The 23,590-nt window shown below is 49.4% G+C and overlaps 1 protein-coding gene across 2 annotated transcripts in view; it reads right to left on the bottom strand.

Moving 5' to 3' along the window:
* The window catches only part of ARAP3 (ArfGAP with RhoGAP domain, ankyrin repeat and PH domain 3), a 53,104-nt gene that overhangs the window by 12,280 nt on the left and 17,234 nt on the right, over positions 1 to 23,590 (bottom strand). The window contains exons 8-21 of one of the 2 annotated variants that reach the window (XM_054985164.1): positions 21,061 to 21,146; positions 20,655 to 20,837; positions 20,268 to 20,397; positions 19,292 to 19,423; positions 19,059 to 19,212; positions 14,999 to 15,101; positions 14,538 to 14,739; positions 14,317 to 14,380; positions 9,137 to 9,300; positions 7,359 to 7,571; positions 2,786 to 2,891; positions 1,010 to 1,157; positions 832 to 900; positions 28 to 102 (exon numbers count right to left, since the gene is read on the bottom strand). In XM_054985164.1, the coding sequence (XP_054841139.1) occupies positions 28 to 102; positions 832 to 900; positions 1,010 to 1,157; positions 2,786 to 2,891; positions 7,359 to 7,571; positions 9,137 to 9,300; positions 14,317 to 14,380; positions 14,538 to 14,739; positions 14,999 to 15,101; positions 19,059 to 19,212; positions 19,292 to 19,423; positions 20,268 to 20,397; positions 20,655 to 20,837; positions 21,061 to 21,146 (1,829 nt within the window). The remainder of the gene's footprint in view (positions 1 to 27; positions 103 to 831; positions 901 to 1,009; positions 1,158 to 2,785; positions 2,892 to 7,358; positions 7,572 to 9,136; positions 9,301 to 14,316; positions 14,381 to 14,537; positions 14,740 to 14,998; positions 15,102 to 19,058; positions 19,213 to 19,291; positions 19,424 to 20,267; positions 20,398 to 20,654; positions 20,838 to 21,060; positions 21,147 to 23,590) is intronic. The other variant, XM_054985163.1, reaches the window with a different exon arrangement.

The following is a 23,590-nucleotide window of genomic DNA, read 5'->3' as shown; positions in this document are numbered from 1 at the left end:
GAGGCTGCTGAGGGGCCTCCTGCTCACCTTGAGAGTGACACAGCAGTCAGGGTTCTTCTGCTCTAGGTAAGCTTCAAGAATGAGATCCCCAGCCTGGGAGAGCTGCAGAGAGAAAGAGAGCAAGGAATGGAAAAGCAGGAAGGCAAAGTGGGGGGGGGGGGGCTATGCTGGGAGCAGATGGGCAGCCCCTGCTGGCAGAGAGTCCCGTCTTCTCTGCGGATTCCCAAGCTGCTCCAGAGAACGAGAGAGGAACAGGAAAAGGGTGTTTGTCTGGCCTGACCCAGGAGGCACCAGCACCCACTGGTTCCCAGGTGACTCCCAAGATGCCTTTGGGAGTGCGAAGGGGCTCTCTCACATGCCGAACACTACACACCGAAACAGATCCACTTTGATAGGACACTCCACTTTCCGACAGAGACTGTGTGAGAGATGGCACAGACAGGGACCAAGAGCCCCCGGGCTGAGCCTCACCTCTGCTTACAACTTGCTCACTGGCCTCAGACGAGCTTCTGCTTCAGCCCCCTCGTTCATTAATTTTCTTCACGATTACCCCCGCCCTTTTCCCCAGTAGGCCCCAAAGGGCTTGCACCCTTCTCCTCTAGGGGCGGTACGGGCCTGCCTCCCAGGATGGCTGGAGGGGCTACAGCAAGGGCTAGTGTGCAGGAAGGCTCTCGGGTTGTTCAGTAGCCTGAGAGGCTCCCATGGCTGCTTAAGCCCAGGCCCGAATCGAGGCAGAGAGGGGAGGGGGAGGGGCCTCGTGGAGGCCGGCCTTTGGCACCCGCTGTGGCCACTGAGAGAGCAGCGGAAAGATAGTCAGAAGCAGGGCAGGACCTGCACATCCCGCCAGGTAGTGATCAAGCTGTTCTCCAAGTCCATCTGTGACACCTGGTCCTCGTCGATCTGTGGAGCAGGAAGGGGGAGGCAGTGAGCACGCGTGCAAAGGGGGGGGGCTTCAGGCAGCAGGGCGAGCGGGGGGGCAGGGGGGGCGCGCCACCAGGGGCTCTCTCACATTGAAGATGTGGACATAGTTGTCAATCAGGTCTTCCATCACCTTGACCTCGTGTTCTCCTTTGCCGTCAGTCTGGAAGAGGCTGGGTGCGAAGAGCAGAGCCAGGTTCTTTGTGGTCATCTGGTTGAGGTCGGCACATTTCTGAACCCTGCAACAGGGGGAGAAAGGCTGCTCAACGGAGGGGAGGCAGTGATGGGGGTGGCTTGAACAGCCAGGTGACATCCACGCAGGAGAAGCTGGATAGGGATATATTCTTGCATCCAAAAAGGGATCATGCTCAGATGCTCTCTCGTTCTGATGCCTCCCCTCATCTGCTTCCATGTGCGGTTCAGAGAAGTGCGCATGGATCTCCTTCTCTTTGAAGGCTGGAGAAGACTGCCAGGTAGCATATTACCCCCAATTTCTTCCACTGCCAAGATGTGGATCCAATGGAGAGAATGTTACTCAAACTGCAAAGTCAAGCTGGACACGAACACCTTTGCAGTTTACTTTTCAATCTCCAGGCATTTGGCTCTGTCTCAGTATCCCTAAAATGACACAGCACTCCGGTAGCTGATCTGTTTTCAAGTATTAATGCAAGCCTGGAATGACTGAATGCTTAAACCGGAAACGGCTGTCACTCCGACAGCGTCAGCCTACTCAGTTCCATTAGGTTGGCCTTGCTTCCCGGAAAGTGATTTTAGGATTGCACTGTCAATCAAGTACACTTTCTTCAGATGTATTTATAGATTGATCAGTCCAACTTTTCACGGTCAGGATATTAAAAGTTCAACAGGTTTGCTTATTTACCAGTTTTACTTTCTGGAACATGCACCTGTTTTCCTGTGCAGCTTTCCTTATGTAACGCTCTATTCTGGAACATGCAATTAGGAGAACTGGCTGGAGCATCTCAAAAAACCAAGAACAACATCCAACCAAATGGATGCAAAACGCTGTGCAAGCTTTTGAGCACATTAGAACTGGATGTTACAAAAGTTTAAAAAGACAGCTAGGTGGCAACGAGTTTTTTCAGGCCATGATGCTAAGGCCTGAGCATTCTCTGTGAGAGGCATGCAGGAAAATAGCTTAACTTTATTTCTGCTGTCATCTTACCACACATTCTCTGGGAAGAACCAGCCTTTTGATACGCGCTCTTTGTTCAATCCTTAGAAATACAAAGGACAGATAAAGTCCAGCCAGAATCTCCTCAAATGCCAACTGAGACACACAGTTCCCTTGCAGGCCGAGAGCAAAGAAAGCCTCCGGGAGTCTTTAAACTCACAATGTTTGAGACATGTTTAAGGGGATGCACACAGTATAGAATCAATGAAAGACAAACTTTTGCTGATGTGTATTTTCAATGAATGCAGTAAGAGTGGACCCCGTCCCTACCTTCTTCTTCACCAGCGCTAACGTGGAGCTAGGCACCTGCCTGCATTTCTTGGAGAATGCCAGCAAGTTCAGACCTGAAGAATCTGTTTCCCCCGTCTCCTTCTTTTAAAATTTTGTAACATCCAACCTGATGAAGAGTTCTGGCAAGCTCAAAAGTTTGCACAATGTTTTGTGTCGATTTGGTTGGTCCTAATAAAAAGTGTAACAGATTTTGGTTTTGATCTTGAATTTTGCTTGGACTGTTTACAGTTTTTGTCTGAAACACCTCAGCCATGGCTAAGTTGAAGCTACACAAGTGCCTGAAAGGTGGTGGGGGTAGGTTTAAGTTAAAACATCATCACGGGAGTCCTAGTAAGTAAAAAGTGATATTTTTGCAACAACTGGCAAGGAAGGGGACTGACTAACCGGTACAGGTGGCCAATCAGAGCAGCCAGAGTCCTGTGATTGACATGAGGCAAGTGGCTTATCAGCTTCTTGTACTGTTCCAGTCGCAGGGGCTTCTGGGAAATTTCTGGAAGGAAAGAGTACAGCAATGCAATTGGGCAATAAGACCGAAGTATCCTACTGCTGACCCCACACATAAAGCTGTGCCTTGGGGTTGTGCCCAAGAAGCACAAAGGACTGTTTCAGAGGGTGGGACATTCAGGAAGGAATAATGGCTTGTGATGCCCTGCGCCGTGGTGCCGACAAGGTGTCAGGCAACAGAGAGGCACAAGGGGTGAACTCTGCAATCTTTAATATAAGCAGCATAAATGATGCAGGCTACACACTTTATGGACATAGATCCAGAGGAGTTAGCTGTGTTAGTCTGTAGTAGTAAAATAGTAGAGTCTAGTAGCACCTTTAAGACTAACCAATTTTATTGTAGCATAAGCTGTCGAGAGCCACAACTCTCTTTGTCAGATGCATCAACAGCTTTCGAGAACCATAGCTCTCTTTGTCAGATGCATCAACAGCTTTCGAGAACCACAGCTCTCTTTGTCAGATGCATCTGACGAAGAGAGCTGTGGTTCTTGAAAGCTGACGATGCATCTGATGAAGAGACTTGTGGCTCTCGACAGCTTATGCTACAATAAAATTGGTTAGTCTTAAAGATGCTACTGGACTCTTTACACTTCATGGAAAATCTTATTTCATCTAGAGAATCACTGTAGTTTCTTGGTTTGTCCACCTGGCCCCCTCCAAGCTCAGAGTCTTCGTATCTGTTGCCTTCCTCTTTTGAGAATTTAAAATGAGGCTGCCTCGTGCCATCAGATCGCAGAGCCCAACGGCCGGGAGCAAACTGTGGCCACAGCTCTCCACAAGATCCGGCAAAGGCTTGCCTAGTCTGGCTACCAGACATCTTCTTAACTGGAGATGCTTCCAGGGCCTTCTGTAGGCAAACGTGTGCTCAGGGAGGGACTGCTTCTTCCCAAGTCCATCTACATAAAAAGAAAGGCTAAAAAATTGGGGTTTTTATTTTAAAGGCGAAGAGCTGTGATCCTTTTTGACAGGACTGCCTCCTCCTGTACTGGTCTTCTCCTTCCAACCACAGCCCCAGCAACTGGCTGCAGTGTATGAAATGATCATGTAAAAAAAAATCAGTCAGAAGGGACCGCAGAACAACCCGTTTCTGCTGTCAGAAGTGACGAATGACACTTGCCTGGCAAGTGAACAGACTCACATGTATTCCTCCCTGTTCACTTGCACACCACTTGCACAGCACTCGATCACGTACTGGCTTTGCAGAAGGGGGGGTGAAAGACTGTCCAGGGGACTGAGGGCCAAGCTAGAAGTGATCGAGTGGAGTGCCAGTAATTCATCACTTGTAGCTTGGCCCTTAGTTAAGGGGCATTCCTGCTCTCAATCCCACCCTCACTCCAACACACAACCCTCACATCCATTCATATACCAGGATCTTCCCTTCCTCTTAAAGCCTCTCAATCCGCACTCAAAACTCTGCCGTTTACTGTGCTTATCCCTCTGTTATGGGACTTGGACATCAATTGCCCATTTTGTCGGGGGAAATCCTCTCCCCCAATTTGCTGAAACTGGTTTTCAGCGCTCTCTGGCCAAGTTCATCCCCGGACTTCTCTGGTGTTGTTTTATATTTTACTGTATTTTATTTGGTGTTCTCCAAATAAAACCATCTGCATTGGCATACAAAAATGATCCCACAAAGCATAAAGTCCATGTCTAGTTGCTGGAATACTAAATTAATAATAAGGAATTACATAGTTAGCAAACCTCTCTGAAGTAATTGTTTCATCTAGCTTTAATGGCAGCTGATTATTTGGTAGGACGATCTACTGGAAACGGAAGGAAGCAGCAAGTAAAGAAATTTCATTTGGTCCTGAGCCAATGAGTAACTTGGGGAAAAGCCCCCTCCGTACACCTCCCCGGGGGATAAAAGCTCCCTCTCAGACGGAGGAGATGAGCCAGAAAACCACATTTGCCACGGAGCATTTCCACCAAGGATGACTTGCAACAACAACGACTAGCAACAGAGCAGCATGCCAGAGACTCCTTTCCTTCTTCAAGGTCACAGGAAGAGGAGCACAATGCATTTATCTCCGCAGTGGGCTCTCCTTTTTAAAACAAAGCAAAACAAAAAGAAGCCCTCGTAAGGCTGGCTATTTTTGATGCAAACATACAGACCTGGGTCTCAGGCCCCTGGACAGTCTTTCACCCCCCCTTCTGCAAAGCCAGTAAATTTGCCCTAGGGTGAACTCGCTGCTACCTCTTCAGCAACTTCCTCAAGCACCTAAATCTGTACCTGCTTTGCAACTTAAAGATACTCCAGGGACTGAATCCATAAAAATCCCTCTTCATTGATTTTGCTAATGAGAACAAGCAAGTGATGTAGCCAAGCAAAGGAACGAAGCATTTCTGTAACTGTTATGCTTCATCAGATGCAGGTTTTAGGAACCACGTGTAACTAGTTAGTAACAAGATCTGAAACTGGATAATATTCACGCTCTCTTTTGAATCCCTGTCTTATTAAGCACGTATTGATGCCCTCCAAGATCAAATGCAGCAAAACTGTGTAGAGTCTCTGTGTGCAAAGAGCAAGGCTCAGGCCTGACTTCCTCAGATCTAGGCTGCTGAGCGACAGAATTAATATCAGAACAGCACGACTGGATCAGACCAGCGGTCCATCTAGTCCAGCATCCTGCTTCATACAGTAGCCAACCAGACAGGGCACAGAGCCTGAGGCCTTCCTCTGATGTTGTATCCTAGCATCAGGTTGACTGCCTCTGACTAGGGAGGTTCCCTTTACTCACTGTTGCTAGTAGCCATTGATGGACCTCTCCTACATGAACCTGCCTAACTCCCTCTAAAAACCATCTATTCCTGTGGCCGCAACTACCTCCACTGGGAGTGAGTTCCAAAGTTTAATCTCTCATTGAGTAAAAAAGTATGTCCTTGTGCCCTGAACCTGCTGTCCATCAACTTCCTTGGGTGCCCCCCATGGCCTAGTATTATGGGGAAGAGAAAAAGTTCCCTCTATCCAGGGCTTTTTTTCAGGGGGAACGCGGGGGAACGGAGTCCCGGAACCTCCTGAAAATGGTCACATGGCTGGTGGCTCCGCCCCCTGATCTCCAGGCAGAGGGGAGTTGAGATTGCCCTCCGCGGAGATCAGGGGGCGGGGCCACCAGCCATGTGACCATTTTCTCCGAGGGCAACCCACTGAGTTCCACCACCTCTTTTCCCAGGTAAAAAGCCCTGCCTCTATCCATTTTCTCTAACCCATGCATAATTTTATAAACCTGTATCAAGCCCCCTTAGTCATCTTTTTTCTACCCTCGAACCTTCCAGCCCCTTTAGCTTTTTCTCTTACAAAAGGAGCTCCAGCCCCCTAATCATCTCGTTTCCCCTCTTCTGCTCTTTTCCCAGCTCCACAATACGTTTTTTGAGACACCACAACCAGAACTGTACAAAGTATTCCAAATGAGGCTGCACCATACAGGGGCATTGCAATATTGGCTGTTTAATTTTCAGTTCCTTTTCCAGTAATCCGAGGTGTGGAGTTTGTGTTTTCACCATTGCCAGACAACTGGCCTTGGTTTTTGCCACCCTGAATAATCTGGAAATTAGCCATCAGCCTATTTAGACAGCTTGTGATGTCCACACCTTTGCACTAGGTAGGAAAGTCAGCATCAAGGTAAAACAACCATCACAGACTCTGCTTCCTGTACTCCTAATGATCCCATTGTCCACTACCCAAAGTCCACCCCTGTAACCCCAGGGATGTCTCCTTGGTGCAATGGATACTGGTTCACCACTCAAAGAAGGAGTCACGTCTAAGCAATCATGTCTTCCCTCCTCAGCCTCATGCCTGGAACCTCCTTCTCTACAACAGACAAAGAGCTGTTAGCACAGGGGTGGGGCACTTCTACTGGTCTCCTCCACACACCCCTCTCTCTCTCAGCTTCTCCATGTTGGCGACCCTCGCATGAACATGCTCCCTGAGGGCCAAGCGCCCCATGCGCTGAGCACACACTCCCCATTTCTCCCCAGAGGGCAGATACTTCACACACGCAGCACTCTTTTCAGAACACTGCACAGCCCCCACCTTCATGCTTGGTTGAGTTGTTTTAAAGGCGTTAAAGCTTAAAATAGGGTGCTTATGTGAAACTCTGCAGATTTGTGTACCACGATCCTCAGCTTGTGTGTCCTTTTCTAAGACGTTTTCTCTCTGGGGTTCTCTCCTCTGTCTCTCAACATCCCCCTCCCCGACCAAACTCCCAAACTCAGCTCCTCTGTTAGCAGACTCTGCAAACACCTGGACAAAGATAATTCTTCAGACACAACTGGCAGCTTGCCATCTTTCACCCTGATCTCCAGGTTCAAACCAATAAATCCAACTTCTGCAACTGCAGGTGTAAACACCACTAAGGGGGCTTTCTGTATTCCATGGGCCCACTGTCCTTTGGATCTGGGATGTGAAAAGAGACCCCCTTCCCTGGCTGCAGTACAAGAGGGAGAAGATGCGTACCTGCAGCTTCTTTCCACTGGGGGTGCAGGTGAGTGGTGAAGACAGGATCCTCCAGCTCCCGAAAGAACCTTTTCAGCACATCCGTCACATCCTCGATGAAATTGTCACTGATGCGCAACTTGACGTTTCGGGCATCGCGTCGGAACTCCTCCATCAGAGCTTTTATACGGGACTTGGCTCCATTCTTCCGATAAATGCCTTCATGTTGCAGCCCTAAGGCAGAAGCAGGGGAAGGAGCAGAGAGCAACTCTAGCTGGGAAACTGCACCCCAAGCGTGGGTGCATGCAGACAAAAAGCAACTAAGATGACCAGATCCGACAAGGAACGATCCCCCCAAAAGTGCACTTTAATCGTAAAACGGTTAAAGCTCAGCAACTTTCTCCCCGGGAGATCCTGTATCTTTCCACTGCTGCAGTATTCTGTGGTGCCCTTCAGTTTTTGTGTTGTCCAATAAAAGATACGGCAGGATCGGTTTTAATTTATAGCCTGTACCATCCAAAGGCTTCAGGGGACATAACGAAAGAAACACCTCCACACGTTCTTAGAGTGGCGCAAAATATAACCTGATTAATTGAAATCACCCTCATCTTTCTGTACTTTTGCATTAATAATAGGCTACTAAACTTTTGCTTGAGGACAATAATCAAACATATTGTTGCAACAGCAGCAAACATCTTTATGACTATTGCACTTCAGATAAACAAAAACACTTCTCATCCCATCGTCCTTCCAGAAAGGGAAAAAGGAGAAGAAAACACACACAAACACACACACCAGGTGTGTAAGTAGGAACCCAGGACACGACCCACACAGGTGGCCATCTTGAGTGGAGGACTGGCAAAGAGCCCGTAGTGCCCCTTTTAACGCTGGCTGTTTCCCCACATCCCTCCCTCCCTGCAGGGCTTTTTTTCTGGGAAAAGAGGTGGTGGAACTCAGTGGGTTGCCCTTGGAGAAAATGGTCACATGGCTGGTGGCCCCGCCCCCTGATCTCCAGACAGAGGGGAGTTGAGATTTCCCTCTGCGCCGCTGAGCGGTGCAGAGGGCGATCTCAACTCCCCTCTGTCTGGAGATCAGGGGGCGGGGCCACCGGCCATGTGACCATTTTCAAGAGGTGCCGGAACTCCATTCCCCTGCGTTCCAGCTGAAAAAAAGCCTTGCCTCCCTGTTCCAGCGAAGCAGCTCCTCTTTGCCCTGTGGGGGCGCAGTGGGGATAGGCATACAGGCACGTTGCCCACTGCAGGTGGAAACACCTGAGGAGGTGGTGGAGAAATGATTCAAAAGTAAATATGAACTTTAAACCCAGCGACAGGGTCGTATTAGGTCAGGGTCCTAGCCTCCCGCCCTCCCCAAACTTCATCCTGAACTCCAAACGGCAGGTCAAAGAAGCAGTTCTCCCAGTGCTCAGGCACGGGCTCTGCCTTGAGAGTGCAACTGAAGAGGGCAGACCCACCCCAGAGGCAGCAAGCGTGGAACGGGGAGTGGCCGGGAGCCCATCTTCTCGGCCAGGGTTGCCAAACCCTGGACAGCCCCTCTTGCAAGGGAACATTCCTTCTTCCAGCACATTGCAACATCAGACAGCTTCAAGCCTGGCCTTTCTATTTCAGAACCCGGAACCCAACAGAAGCTCCACTCAGCCAACCGCTGGTAACTTAAAAAACAGAACAGCTTTCCTTGGAACACCTGTAGCGAAAACCTCAACGAACGCTTCGTGACTGCTCTCTAGACTGTGGCACAAATGCGCTTTGCCTGACAGGAAGGGGTTCGGAGCGGCCACTCACCATACTGGGTGATGAATGCAATACAGCTGTTCACAATGATGGGGATGCCGCTGCGGCTGAGCTGCTGGTCCCGCAAGGCATTCCCTTGGCCCCCCGCCGAGGCCTGGATAGCCACGCACCACGCAGAGAAGTCCAGCCGAGATACTCCTTGGAGATGGAAGGTCCTGAAAGTGAAGAGCCGGTCAGGATGGGCCGCCCCAGACGGCTGGAGAGCGGAGCTTCACTCTAGCCTCGCTCCAGCAGCAGCTGCCCTCTCCGTCTCTTGGGCTCTGCCTGCCCCCTTCATCCTCTCTGACCCCGGGAGTCTTCTCCTACAGCTCCACCAGGCCCAGCACAGGAAACGCATCTGCTCTCCACCTGCTTGGCCCAGCTCTGAGCCCCATCTATTCATTTTGCGCGGCCTCCACCTCTCCTCCAGTATCGACTCTCCTCCTTGGCGTTTCATCATTACTGCCACAAAAGCCAGAAGGCCCCCAAAAATTCAGAGAACCCAGAAAAATCCCATCCGTTCTTCCACAACTCTTGTTGTGAGGAGGAAGAGAAAAAGCAGATGCCACAAAGCCAGTTAAGTCACCAAAAGGGAACACTGACTGGTAATGGGTGTGTGTGTGTTTGTGCAAAGGGGAAGAGGGGCATCCAATGGAAGGGGTGCTGCTAGTTTAGGGCGCCAGTGATCCCTAAAGCCCAAGGCTGGGACTTTACGCTCTGTGCTTGGCAGCGGAAGGAGCTGCGGGTCTTCTCTCTGATGTCCTTCAGAGTCCCCTGTCTTGAAGGCCAGAGGGAGGTATGACAGACAGCTACCGGGTGAACAGGAGTCAGGGCACACAAGGGGCCAAAGGGATTCCACTTGGCCCTATGAAGCTGCTAACTAGAGTTGCCAGGTCTCCCTAGCAACCAGAAAGGGGAGGGGGGGTACTTATCAGCATTCTTCACAGCTGGGGCGCAATGACGTCACTTCCGGGAGTGACGTCACTGTGCTGGCTGTGGGAGTGCTCCCACTCCCCCCCCACTCCCAACTCTAACCCTGCTTGGGAACAAAATCAACCCTGCTTGAAGTCCTCCCACAGCCAGTGCAATGATGTCACTTCTGGAAATGATGTCATTGTGTCGACTAGCCGTACGAGCACTGCCCATTTGCTTGGGTTGCCTGCCGGTGGTGGGCAATTGTTGGGTGACTTGCCACCTCCTGCCCCTTGCCAATGTTCTGTGAACAGAAGGGCAAACCTCTGGGAGTTTGCCAGCCATTGGCAAGCCTACTGATGACTCTGGCTTGGCTCCTCAGACAGAGCTAATTTCAGGCTCTGTTCACTCTAATCTTCAACCTTGGCAATGGTCAGCCGTCTCCAACAACGGAAAGTCTGCCATAGACTGCCACACTGCAAATGGTAGGCTGCAGTAGGGCAAAGGCGCTGAGACCCAGGCTGGCCCTTGCTCAGGCCCCGTTTCCTCCAAGGGGGTTACAGTGACACCCATTCGTTGAGAGCCTTTTATTCCCCAGGGCCAAACTAGGTAAGACGCAGGGAGGCAGTCTGTGATTGGAGCTCCTACTTTCCCCCCTCTTTTTAATTTCAGAGCAACTGGAGAGCAGTGGAGAAAGGGTATGGATTGTGTCAGGGCAGCACTGGTGAGGAACTTTCCCGCCTGGCCACCCAGACCCCCTTCTCTCCCTCCTGAAGCTGAAAACATATAGGTCCTTAAACAGTGCCCGTATGCTTCCCCCACAGGACAAACTAGAACAGATATATTAGAACAGATTTTAAATGGATCAATCTGTAAGCATTTGAAGGACCGCTCAGTGATCCGGGGAAGTCAGCATGGTTTTGTTCCTAACAGATCCTGCCAGACCAACCTGGTTTCCTTCTTTGATCGAGTGACCAGCTTACTGGATCGGGGGAACTCTGTTGACGTGATTTATCTGGATTTCAGTAAAGCTTTTGATAAGATCCCCCATGACATTCTAATGGGCAAACTGGAAGACTGTGGAGTGGACTATAGGACAGTTCAGTGGATAGGGAACTGGTTAGAGGACCGCACTCAAAAAGTGGTGGTCAACAGCATTTCATCAGATTGGAGGGAGGTGTCCAGTGGGGTGCCACAGGGCTCGGTTTTGGGTCCGGTACTTTTCAATATTTTTATCAATGATCTGGATGAAGGAGTGGAAGGGCTGCTCATTAAATCTGATGATGATACCAAATTGGGAGGAGTAGCAAACACCCAAGAAGACAGAATTAAAATTCAACAAGACCTGAATACTCTGGAGAAGTGGGCAGCTGTGAATATGATGCAATTCAACAAAGACAAGTGCACAGTATTATATCTGGGCTACAAAAATGGGAAGCACAAATACTGGCTGGGGGATACACTTCTGGGCAGTAGCATATGTGAAAGGGATCTTGGGGTAAGAGTGGACTGTAAACTGAATATGAGCAGTCAGTGTGATGCGGTGGCAAAAAAGGCTAATTCAGTCTTGGGTTGTATCAAAGGGGCCCTAGCGTCGAAATCGCAGGTCATAGCCCCTCTCTATACTGCCTTGGTCAGGCCACACCTGGAGTATTGTGTGCAGTTCTGGAGGCCTTACTTCAAAAAGGATGTGGACAAAATCGAGAGGGTGCAGAGGAGAGCGACGAGGATGATCAGGGGTCTGGAGACTGAGCCCTACGAGGAAAGGCTGAGGGCCTTGGGAATGTTTAGTTTGGAGAAGAGGAGGTTGAGGGGGGACATGATTGCTCTCTTTAAATATTTTAAAGGCTGTCATTTGGAGGAGGGCAAGGAGCTGTCCCAGTTGGCAGCAGAAGATAGGACTCAAAGCAACGGGTTTAAATTACATGCACAAAGGTACCGACTGGATATTAGGAAGAACTTTTTCACGGTCAGAGTAGTTCAAAAGTGGAATCAGCTGCCTAGAGAGGTGGTGAGCTCCCCCTCACTGGCAGTTTTCAAGAAGGGGCTGGATGAATACTTGTCAGAGATGCTTTAGGCTAATCCTGCACTGGGCAGGGGGTTGGAATAGATGGTCTGTATGGCCCCTTCCAACTCTATGTTTCTATGAAACTAACAGCAGCTTCCTGGACATGTGACATTTAGACTGGGGACATTTTGTGGCAAAGTGTTTACACCTGTTGTAATGTTTTAACAGTTTGTGTATTTTGTTTCTGCCGATTAGTATGAGGCTTTGAAATTGTGTTGCTGTGGTTAAAAATGTAAGCTATTGAGAAAAGGAGGAGAGGCTGGTTGGGTGATGGAAGAGTGCTGTGACTGGATGGCAGCCGTACCCTGTGGGGCAGAGCGAACTGCAGTTTTAGGGCCAAACTACAAGTGACGCCTGACACAGGTTGGACACTTGTCAGCTTCCCTCAAGTTTTGATGGGAAATGTAGGCAGCTTGGCAGAATGTCGGACAAATGACAGTTGAAAAGTCCATTGGACAGGAGTCGGAGAGCCGAGCTGCAAGACCAGGATGCCTACATTTCCCATCAAAACTTGAGGGAAGCTGACAAGTGTCCGACCTGTGTCATTCGTCACTTGTAGTCAGAGTGCTGAGGGGAAAGTGTTCATTCCGTCTAGGTGAGGCAAACGATAAGGCACCTGAGTGAGTGTGTAGTGCAGCCAGGCAGAGTGTGGGCATCTGAGTGTCCTACTCTGTCGATGAATGCAGCCTGAGGGGCAACAGAGGGAAAGTCTAGTTCAGCCAGAAATCTGTGAGGAAGCCGGAGGGAGTCTGTGTCTGCGAGAGTGAGAGGATTATTCCATGAGTGAAGATCTGTGGGAAATTAATCTTTGTGACTGGATTTGTGAATATATCTTTAAGAAGATATAACTATTTTGAAACCAACAAGCTTATGAACCTATTCTGAAACCAATACACTTATCAGCACACTGCATATCCATTATGCATATGTACTTACCAATACATAAATTCTATGTACGCACTGACCGTCCTGTCATACTCCCATATATAACTAACCCTTAAATTAAATGGAAGAGATTCAAGGCAAAAGTCTTTGATGGCAGCAGAAACCTTTTGAGGGGGGTCAGGGGGGCAATATATAAGTCACACAAACAGGGCCAAATACCATAGGGGTTCAAACCCCAAAGGGAAGGTGTTTTTGATATATAAACCTGGGTGAAGTACTGAACACCTGAAGTGTGTGTGGCAATAAAAGCTGTGTTGATTGTGACCAGGGCTCTCCTGAGGTAGAAGTTTAAGGTAATGCAATAAAGACCCAAGGCAGGTCACACCAAAACGCTATGGCCTCCCTCTCTACTGCCTGATCTAAACTTCAGCAGAACAAAAATCCCCCCGAAGTCGCTTCCAGCCTGAAGTGGAAGGGAGCTTTGGAAAACCAACTTCCTTCTGTCAGCCTTTGCGTAAAAGCCGAGTCAGCTGGGCCAAAGCAGGGGCCATGAGGGCCGGTGGGCTGCAGGCCCTTCTGCCTTAGCCTCTTTTGCTCTTACTGGCTCTGGCTGCTCACGCCTGCCTAACTGGCAAACCAGACTTTGTTCCCCCCAGATTGCTGCATTCTTGCGTTTCCCTGTTCTCTGCCCTCTAGACAACCAAAAAGAAGGGGTTTTATTTTTGCTCAGAGAGGACTACCAAAGGCAGGGAACGGGGCTAGTCCTAATAAATAAACATCGACACAACAACAGCGGCTTTTGTGGATGTCTGAAAGCCCCTCCCTCAACCCTAATTACCCGGCAGCACCGGAGGCTCTGTCTGCAATCTTTCTAGGTGCCCAATGAGAGCGGGTGGAGGAAAATGGTGGGCTCTCTTCATGCCATCTGTCCTCATCTATACAGAAGGATAACAGAAGGCTCCAGAAAGACAGAGAATGACAGAGGCAGACTGCTTGAATTTTGCACCCAGAGACAGCTCCGGAGTGCTCTTTCCCTGTCTCAGTCACTGGGCTGGGGCTGATCATCTACCTAGGGATGTCGGGTCCAGGTTGGGAAATTGCTGGAGATTTGGGGGTGGAGCCTGGAGAGGGTGGGCTTTGGGGAGGGGCCTCAGTGGGGTATAATGCCCTAGAGTTCACCCTTCAAAGCAACCATTTTCTCCAGGGAAACAGATCGCTGTTGCCTGGAGATCAGCTGTAATTCCAGGAGGTCTCCAGCTACCACCTGGAGGCTGGCAACCCTATCTACACTTTTCCTCCTCCTCCTCCTCCTCCTCACACAGCTCACCGCCCCATCTCCACAAGGACTAGCATCTCTTTCTTCTCTGGATCTTCAGCAAGGGGGACAACATCTGCAAAAGAGGGAGAAGACAGGTCAGGGTCCCTCAGAGACGTGAGGGGTTCCCCCTCCTTGAACTGGGCCCCCACCCTGAGTCCTCTGTTCACTTCCAGAGTCCCTGATGGGGCGGGGGGGGGGGGGATCATGGGCAGGTCCAGCCCCGCACTCACTGAGCTCCTGCAGCTGCCGCAAGTTGATGCTGTCCTCGGCGGCCCCCTCTTCTTCCTTGGGGCAGATGAAGAGGTGGGACTTCTGGAGGACGAAGAAGCCTTGCAGCCACTGACTGGGATTCAGCATGGACTTGTAGCTCAGCCTGCCCACCCTCTGGAACTCGTAGCTCAGCAGGCAGTGACAGCAGAGCGGGGTAAACCACTGCAAGAAAAGAGGAGGTGGATCTAGAGGGGCCCTCTCACAGGAGAGCCCCCCCCCCGCCCAGCTGGCTGGCCTCTCCCCCTCCAACCAATACATGGTTAGGAAGAAGGGCCAGGTCAGGCCAGAGGTCCCATATGTGGGATAAGGCAGGGCTGATGGGGAAAGCCCTCCCTGGACTCAGGGGCTTCCAGGGCAGGATGGACAGAGGCTGTGCTCTGGAGGGCACAGAATGGCTTAGGCTGGGAGGTCCTGCTGTTACCTTGCCAAGGGCACTGGCCCAGGACTGCAGCGCGTCTGGCCCGTCCGCCCCAAGGGGCTGCACTCGATCGTTGCTCAGATACAGTTCCAGCGTGAAGGAAAACCTGTCGGAGCAAGTGAAGGGGTTGACGAGGGCGGGGCTCCGAGGGAAGCATTTCCTTCTTCTCAAGCCCATCCTCGACAAGGCTTTTAAAACAGGCCAGAGGAGAAAGAGGAGCTTAAGAAGAGTCTGCCTGGATCAGGCCAAGGGCGTGTTTCATCCAATATCTATCTTCCCAGGCAGCCAGTGGGAGCAAAATAATTCTCCTGTGGGGTGGGGGTGGGGGGAGGATTTGCACTGTGAATATGGCACAGGAATAAAGTTTAATGCCGCGGCCTGAATGTCACGGCCCTGCTCTGATTTGGGAGGCCACGCAGCTGTTTGAAACAGTTATGCAAATGGGATGTCCTTGCACCTCAATTGCATCTTAAAGGTCCAGTTAGATTCAATGCCATTGCCTAACTATTTTTAAAGTCTACAACAAAATAGAGCAACACGGTAATGTAATTGCCACAACAGAGAATCTCCCGTGTGGTATTATGTCTTCACAATTGTTTTAATAAAGGATATATTAATTGAGTACTGTTTCACAAATTTGTTTATACAGAGTAAGGGATGTAATAAACAATTTGTATATTCTTTTGTTTCTCTTGACACAACCATATACTACACCATATATTGCAACCTCCCTAGACCTCAATTATACAGGCATCTTATGCGTTCTAAAAACAATTCATTAAAGTGTCCCATGCTCAAAGTGCTATCATAGATGTTATTAAAGTGCAATTGCTTTTGGCATCTTATGACACTATTTCTCATATAGAACTCGATTTGCCTTGCATACAGGTACAATACAGGTACAGTATAAGGGTAATTCCAGACACTGTGAATGTCACAGATCAAAAGGACCTATAATCATAGGTTCACGTAGTTGGTTCTGTGACTGCATTCTCTAACGGACGGTCCAGATCCTTGTAAGGTCCGTTTCCAAGCTTCTTTCTCAAAGAGCACAGATGTCAAAGATTCATCATAGTTAACCTTCCATATCCCTCTTTGATTTGTCAATTACTTCCATTTGTGGAAGTGTCTGGAATTACCCTTATACTGTACCTGTATTGTACCTGTATGCAAGGCAAATCGAGTTCTATATGAGAAATAGTGTCATAAGATGCCAAAAGCAATTGCACTTTAATAACATCTATGATAGCACTTTGAGCACGGGACACTTTAATGAATTGTTTTTAGAACGCATAAGATGCCTGTATAATTGAGGTCTAGGGAGGTTGCAATATATGGTGTAGTATATGGTTGTGTCAAGAGAAACAAAAGAATATACAAATTGTTTATTACATCCCTTACTCTGTATAAACAAATTTGTGAAACAGTACTCAATTAATATATCCTTTATTAAAACAATTGTGAAGACATAATACCACACGGGAGATTCTCTGTTGTGACAATAACTATTTTTAAAGGCAGGGCACTGGTAGCCTACCATATAACTAGAACCAGTAATGCTCTTTTATGAATAATCCAGCGGTCTTGACTGTCAAGAAGAGTCATGAGAGCCAATGGAGGGGCACGGCAAAACAAAACAATGAAGAGGCTTTTGCTTCCCGGCAAGAAGCACCAGGAGGAGGGAGGCTGGTCCCAACACACCCAGCATCCACTGGGGAGGGAGGGCACGTGGCCTGAGATGAGGGCTTCAGGTGAAGGCCCAGTGGACCTGGGGGCTGAGAGGGACACGGGGAGAAAAGGCCTGCACAGGCCCCACCAGGGCTAGGCAAGCCACAGGAAGGACGGGGGAGGAAATGCGCCAAGGCCTTGAATCTTGTGTGCCGGGACAGGGCCTTAGGAGAAATTGTCCAGGGGGTCAAAACCCCTACGGTGGGTCTCAGCCCCCGTGACGGATCCAGGGTACGACTGCCCGAGCATCCAATGCATGGCTGGGGCAAAAGGGGAGCTATCGTACCTAACAATGACCCCTCGACCCCAGAATGAGAGAGGGGAGACTCCGAGCTTTTCTCCATGCTCAGTTTATTCCTGATTTTCTTAGCAGTCGATCCACAAACACTGGATTCTGTTTGGGTACAGTCAGGGCTTTTTTTCAGGGGGAACGGAGTTCCGGAACCTCTTGAAAATGGTCACATGGCTGGTGGCCCCGCCCCCTGATCTCCAGACAGAGGGGAGTTGAGATTGCCCTACGCGCCGCTGAGCGGCGCGGAGGGCACTCTCTACTCCCCTCTGTCTGGAGATCAGGGGGCGGGGCCACCAGCCATGTGACCATTTTCTCCGAGGGCAACCCACTGAGTTCCACCACCTCTTTTCCCAGAAAAAAAACCCCCAGGGACAGTTCTTCTGCATGTCTGCCCTCCCTCTGCATTTTAACTGTTGGGTAGTCAGTTTATTTTCTTCCTCGCATGCCCTAAATAATCAGGATTTTCAAGTGGGCGTGCTGCGTCACCAGCGGTGTCACAGCACCCCTCCCCTTTTTATTTTTTAGTGTATGCTGAAGTTCCCTCCCAAGGGAATTTGCAATTTTTTTTTTAAATGGTCAATTTCATAAGGTTATAATGACATAAGACGTTCACAACAGGTGCAGCAGGTTCTCTGAATCACGAACTTTCATTAAAAAACATAAGGAAAAAGGCAAATCTCTGCAACAGAAGGGGCTAGAGACTTACTTTTTTTAAAAAAATGAAAGCTGGTGATTCGGAGAACCTGCTGCATCTATTATTACAACATTAGGTTGTTACAAGATTATGAAACTGATGATTAAGAAGAGATTGAAAGCAAAAACAGGAGAGGGAAGGAAGGCAGAGGGAGGAAGAGGTGGTTTGACTAGGATGAACCACCACTCATCAGAAAGTAGGTTGGAGGTGGGAGGGAGTGGGCAGGACAAACAAAACTGAAAGACGCACAAGGAACAAAGGCAACCCAGAATTGGCTTTTTTTTCAAAAAAAAAGATTGGGATAACAGTGGTCTCAAAAGAACCAGGGAAAACCCAGGGAAAACCAAAAATCCTCAAAGTGAAAACTAAAGGGGGAAAAACCCTGTGCAGAAATCAAGGGATAAATCAAAGCTGTGTGGGGCCAGAACCACCTAAAGAATCCCATTCAGAAAAGCCCACCATCTTAGCAAGGCCAAGGACCTTCGAATGACCCTTGGAGGAAATTTGAAAAAGGAATAAAATGTGATTCCACACTGAGGCATTTTAGGTTGCCCTGCGAAACTGTGAGGCCCCTGCTAAAGGACTTCAGGAGTTCACCCTAAAAAGAGAGCTTGTAAAGAAGACCAGAACTTGTGGGACAGTTTGCAAATGTTCAAACATACTAGTACATTTCCAGAACAAAACCTATCCCTCAGACAAGGACAATCGTGAAGTAATCTGTGGAGACAAGGCCCATCTCCCATCACGCGTTCAGCTGTCATGACTACTCAGTACTTTATTTTCTTTTTAAACACTTTTCCCCACCCTCTAGTTAAAATCTGACTTTCACAAGAGAGGAGGAGGATTCTAGACTGAGCAAGAGCCAGCCAATCAGGAGGGGTTGCTTCATGACTGACACAAGGGCGAGGCAGTCAACAGAGTGCAAGTCTGGGCTGTTTCCACACGTCTTACCTGCCTGCGGAACATCGCAGCGTCTTCCTGGTGCAATTTCGTGCGAGAAGACGCTGTCTTCCAGGCCTTTCGCGCGATGTTCCGCAGACAGGTAAGACGTGTGGAAACGGCCCTGGTTTTCTAAACTGGAAAAAGCCCCTCCGTGGCAGCAAGAACACCTCCGCTGTCTTTTCTTCCCTGTGCCTCATCCTTGAACTGCCATATTATTTTTTACTTCGTTCACCAGTCGTTCACCCATGCTCCGGTCTCACTGTGCGACACCTCCACCAGCTACGTAAACGTGGCATGGCTCCAGCAGAAATTAATTTGAGGGCTACTCTGAATGGACAGAATGGAAGAGAGCACGAGCTGCCTGAAGGGGAGGGCGGAGAGAGAGAGACCAACCGACCACCAAATACCTGTCTGAGGAGCCAGGACTGGTCAGTGCATATACTCTGGTGACACCCAGTGACATCACCTCTTCCATTTCTACCTTCCCCAGGGGCTCCATACTCTTGTCACTCTCGTAGAAGAGAAGGCACTTCTCCAGGGAGCACCAGACCCTCTGAAATTCTGCAAGCGAGAGAGCACTCGTCACAACCCACGCCTCTCCTCCCACAAGTAGTGGGCTCTGTCCCGCCCTAGTACTTACCCTCTCTGCTTTTCTTGGAAACTGCAAGTTTGGTCATGGCTGGGGCCTTGTACAGGTAGCCACACTGGACCACTGGCTGGGTGACCTCATTGTAGACCCCTTCTGAGCTCAGTTCCTCCACACCAAAACTGCCTATGAGAGGTACAGAATCATGCCCATATTTTGTCCCAGGAATACTGACATATTGTTAGCAAAGTACATCTCTAAGGATTAGGCAGACCGTCAGAAAAACGCAAACGTGTTCAGCAAAGTAGGGCAAGCATCTCATTCCTCAAACAATTACTGACAAAACTGTCTTTTTAAAAAAAGGAACTAAAATAAATAAACCACAAGGTTTCTTTGCTCAGAACAACTATTAATATCATTTGTTTTAAGTTACCAAGGGATTTTTCCGCATTGCTCAACATGCGATGTAAGTTAGTTATACTTTGTTTCAGAAATATTTCATCTCTGAGCTTGGCTTTATGCTTGTTTACAAATTCTGGCTGTTTTCACACTGCTTACCGGCCACGGAACATCATGCCGAGCTCTCGGAACGACAGCGTCTTCCTGGCGCAATTTCGCGCGAGAGGGCCTTTCTGTCACCAGGCCCTATTGTATCTCTTTCCTTCAACGTCCTAACTGTGGATCATTATTGTACTTTGCTTAGAGAATATCCTAGCTATTGATTATATTGGATTTTCACTAGCACTGTGTAATAGGCCTTGGATCTTAGTTAGAAAGGTGAACTAACAAACAATAGCAACAACAACTTGCAGTAGCAGGAAAGGAAAGGAATGTTCTTCAGAAAAGATTGTGAAAATCTTACTTGGCCTTTGCAGACTTTCTTGAGGATGGATATCAAACAATACGTAGCAGCACGTATTGGGATTAAGAGCTGGGCTTCTTCAACACAGGTGTGGACCCAAAAGGGGTGGGACTGTCCCCTCCTGCCCTACGTGTGAAGATGCAGAGAGAAGGCAGAGGCGGTGCTTACCGGGGCTGCTCCACTGCTGGCCTCTCCCGGCCTCCGAAACAGCCTCATACGCTTCACCTTCTGTGGTGGCTGCAAAGAACTGCAGCATCGTCTTCAGCAGCCCAGCCCCAGAAACAGCGGCACGTAGAGCCTGAAAAAGGGGAACCGACCCGAGCAGCGACTCAGCGAAAGAGCCACCTGCAAATGACTGGAAGCCCAAGGCAGCGCCGAAATGTCATCAAGGCATTTGAGGAGGGTGAACGGCTCCTCTCCTCCTGCCCAAGGACTATGTGGGGTAGCGCCCAGGAATTCTTTTTTTGGGGGGGGGGTCATAACCGACACTCAGTTTCCGCTGAGTCCCAGGGTAATCCCTGATGGCGTCAGGCAGGCAAGACACAGCGTCCGTACCTGCAACACATGCTCCTGGCTGCTGCACTGGGGATGTGGCAAGCGGTAAAGACCGTAGCGGTACTTGCGGGTGATGAACTCTCGCCTCTGCTCTGCGCTGGCATCGGGGTACAAGGCCTCTGAGGGCAGGAGGCGGGCTGCCCAAAACCTGTTCACCTGCTCGTTCCCCAGCACAATGAATAGCTATGGGAGAGAGGGTTGGGATGAGAACAGAACTGTTGTCTCGTTTGGAGGAGCGCAACCCACACACCCCAAAGCAGATCAAAGACGAGCCTATCAACACAGGAGAGGTCGGAACCTCAAGACCTGCGACTCGTGGGCCTTCTTATATCCACTAAGGCCCCAGGCATTTCTGCAGCCTCCGACTGGCCCCTCCCTCTCCCAGTCTCCAGGAAAGCTTGCATACCTGAACCATCTCATTGCTCCAGACACTGGTGTCCAGCTTCAGGCTCTGCACCTTAGAAATGCTGGAGCCCAGGCTCCGGTGCTGACCTGTGGAAGCAGCAAGGCTGTGAGGATGAAACTCACACGTGACTGCACATGCATCCAGCTGACATGCGATCCAGCTGCGCATGGACGGCCAGCCTCACGGTCAGAACCAAAGCAAGCCTTCATCCGCAATGAATGCGGGAACAGGGGCTGCAGGGGGAGCCCTTGAAGTCAAGCGCAATGCACTTCCAGGATGTTCAGCAGTGGCCTGGCAGCACAGCACTGACCTGTAATGAATGGGGGTTGCTGTGATGATCAAATGGTAAGAAGAGGAGGGCTGTCTTGCTGTCTCTTTCTCAGATTTCAGAGGGGGACAAGGAACTAGAGCAACAGAGAGGCCAGGGGTTCTGTCCCTGCTTTCTACCATCCTGATGTTATCTTTTGAAGTGCAGAAGAGACGTCCTGCTTCTTAGAATCATCGAATCACAGGGTTGGAAGGGACCTCCAGGGTCATCTAGTCCAACCCCCCTGCACAATGCAGGAAATTCACAACTCCCCACCACCACACACACACCTCCAGTGACCCTTGCTCCATGCCCAGAGATGGCAAAACACCTCCAGGATCCTTGACCCCAACGTGGCGATCAGCCTTATCCTGGGCATGTAAGAAGGGGCCACGGGAACCCTCCTGCCCTCCCTCTCATGATCTTCCCAGGTTCACAGAATCAGCATTGCCATCAGATGGCCATCCTGCCTCTGCTTAAAAACCTCCAAAGAAGGAGAGCCCACCACCTCCTGAGGAAGCCATGAGTATGTTGAAGAGTACCAGGCCCAGGACAGCTGTGCAGCCCTCCCACTTGAGGCTTCCCTCCAGACGGGTGAAGTGCCATGATATGTACTCTTCAAGCATGAGTTTTCCAACCCACAGTGGATCCACCTGATGATACTATCCTCTAACCCATATTTAACCAGTTTGCTAACCAAAATATACTGGGAGACTTTTGTCAAATGCTTGCTGAAATCAAATCAAATGTTGTATCCACAGCAGTCCCACGATCCACTAGGCTGGTACTCCTGCACCGCTTCTTCCTCTCGTTGTCTCTTTATTCACCTTCCTGCCACCATGCATGCAAGACAAGCCACCCAGGCATCCATGGGCACCTTTAGACTGGATAACTAGAAAGAGACCTATCGCTTCCCTTTCCTATTTTAAATGGAGTTCCTACAATAAAGAACTCTTACTTTTTTCCTACAGATTAAGCAAGGCTTTGAGCGTAAGTTTGTTTCTCTCTAGGCATGCACTCTACCATGCGGGCTTTCTCACACACATTCCTGCATAGTGTGCGACTCTGCTAACACAAACAAAACAACTTCATTTGCTGGAAGGATAATCAGATCCCCACGAGAAAGAAGGCAGAATGGTGTAGTCTGATCTCATCAGATCATGGCAGCGAAGCAGGGTCGGTACTTGGCTAGACAACCAACAAGGAAGACTGCAGAGGAAGGCACTGGAAAGCCACTTCTGCTTCTCACTTGCCTTGCTGGGGTCATCGTAAGTTGGTTGTGGCTAGACAGCACATACACACACAATAAGATCTCCGCCTACACGACAGGAGGAGATGCGTGACTTGGAAAACCTGGCAGAGACAGCGAAGAACCCACTTCCTCTGATGCAAGATCCTGATTTTGCCTCTAAGTTGTCAAGAGCCAAATCAGCCCAGCGCAAAGTGCAACTGGAAAGCAGCTGATCTGTAACTGGGATTATTATTGGTGAACTGGTTTGTGGCAGGAACTGGAGAGTAAGTTCCCCCAATTGTCACTGGTCCAAATGAAAACCTGATGGGGGTGGAAAAACCAGGGCTTTTTTTCAGCAGGAACGCGGTGGAACGGAGTTCTGGCACCTCTTGAAAATGGTCACATGGCCGGTGGCCCCGCCCCCTGATCTCCAGACCATGCGGCGCGGAGGTCAATCTCAACTCCCCTCTGTCTGGAGATCAGGGGGCGGGGCCACCGGCCATGTGACCATTTCTGCCAAGGGTGATTCAAACTTTAAAAAACTCCCCCCCTTGTTCCAGCTGACCCAAAGTGACGTCATTGTGCGGTCCTGAGTCCCACCACCTCTTTTCCCAGAAAAAAAAGCCCTGGAAAAAACAACAGAAAAATGGTGGGGGGAGGTCCTTATTTCCCCCCGGGGCCATTTAAAATTTTGTTTCTAATGGAAAAATCAAAACATTTGGGGGAGTACTGGAAAAAAAAACCTTCTATGAAATATTTTATCTTTTGGAGTGAGAAAAACCGGGTCCAAAGCATTTCACTCATTCCAAGCGCACCGAATGAAAATGTATGAGGACTTCCTTAATTCTCCCAATGGAAAAAGTGGGAAATTTGGGGGAGCTCTGAAAAATCTTGAGTAAACATTTGCAATATTTTCAAGAATTTAAAATTTAAATGTAAATAATTTTGGCAACAATTAATATGTTATACTGTGTTTAATGATAATACATCAT

The sequence above is a fragment of the Eublepharis macularius genome, chromosome 7 (genome assembly GCF_028583425.1).
Source record: "Eublepharis macularius isolate TG4126 chromosome 7, MPM_Emac_v1.0, whole genome shotgun sequence".
NCBI lineage: Eukaryota > Metazoa > Chordata > Lepidosauria > Squamata > Eublepharidae > Eublepharis > Eublepharis macularius.
Note: the sequence above shows the minus strand (reverse complement) of the source record. Positions and strands in the feature narration are given on the sequence as shown.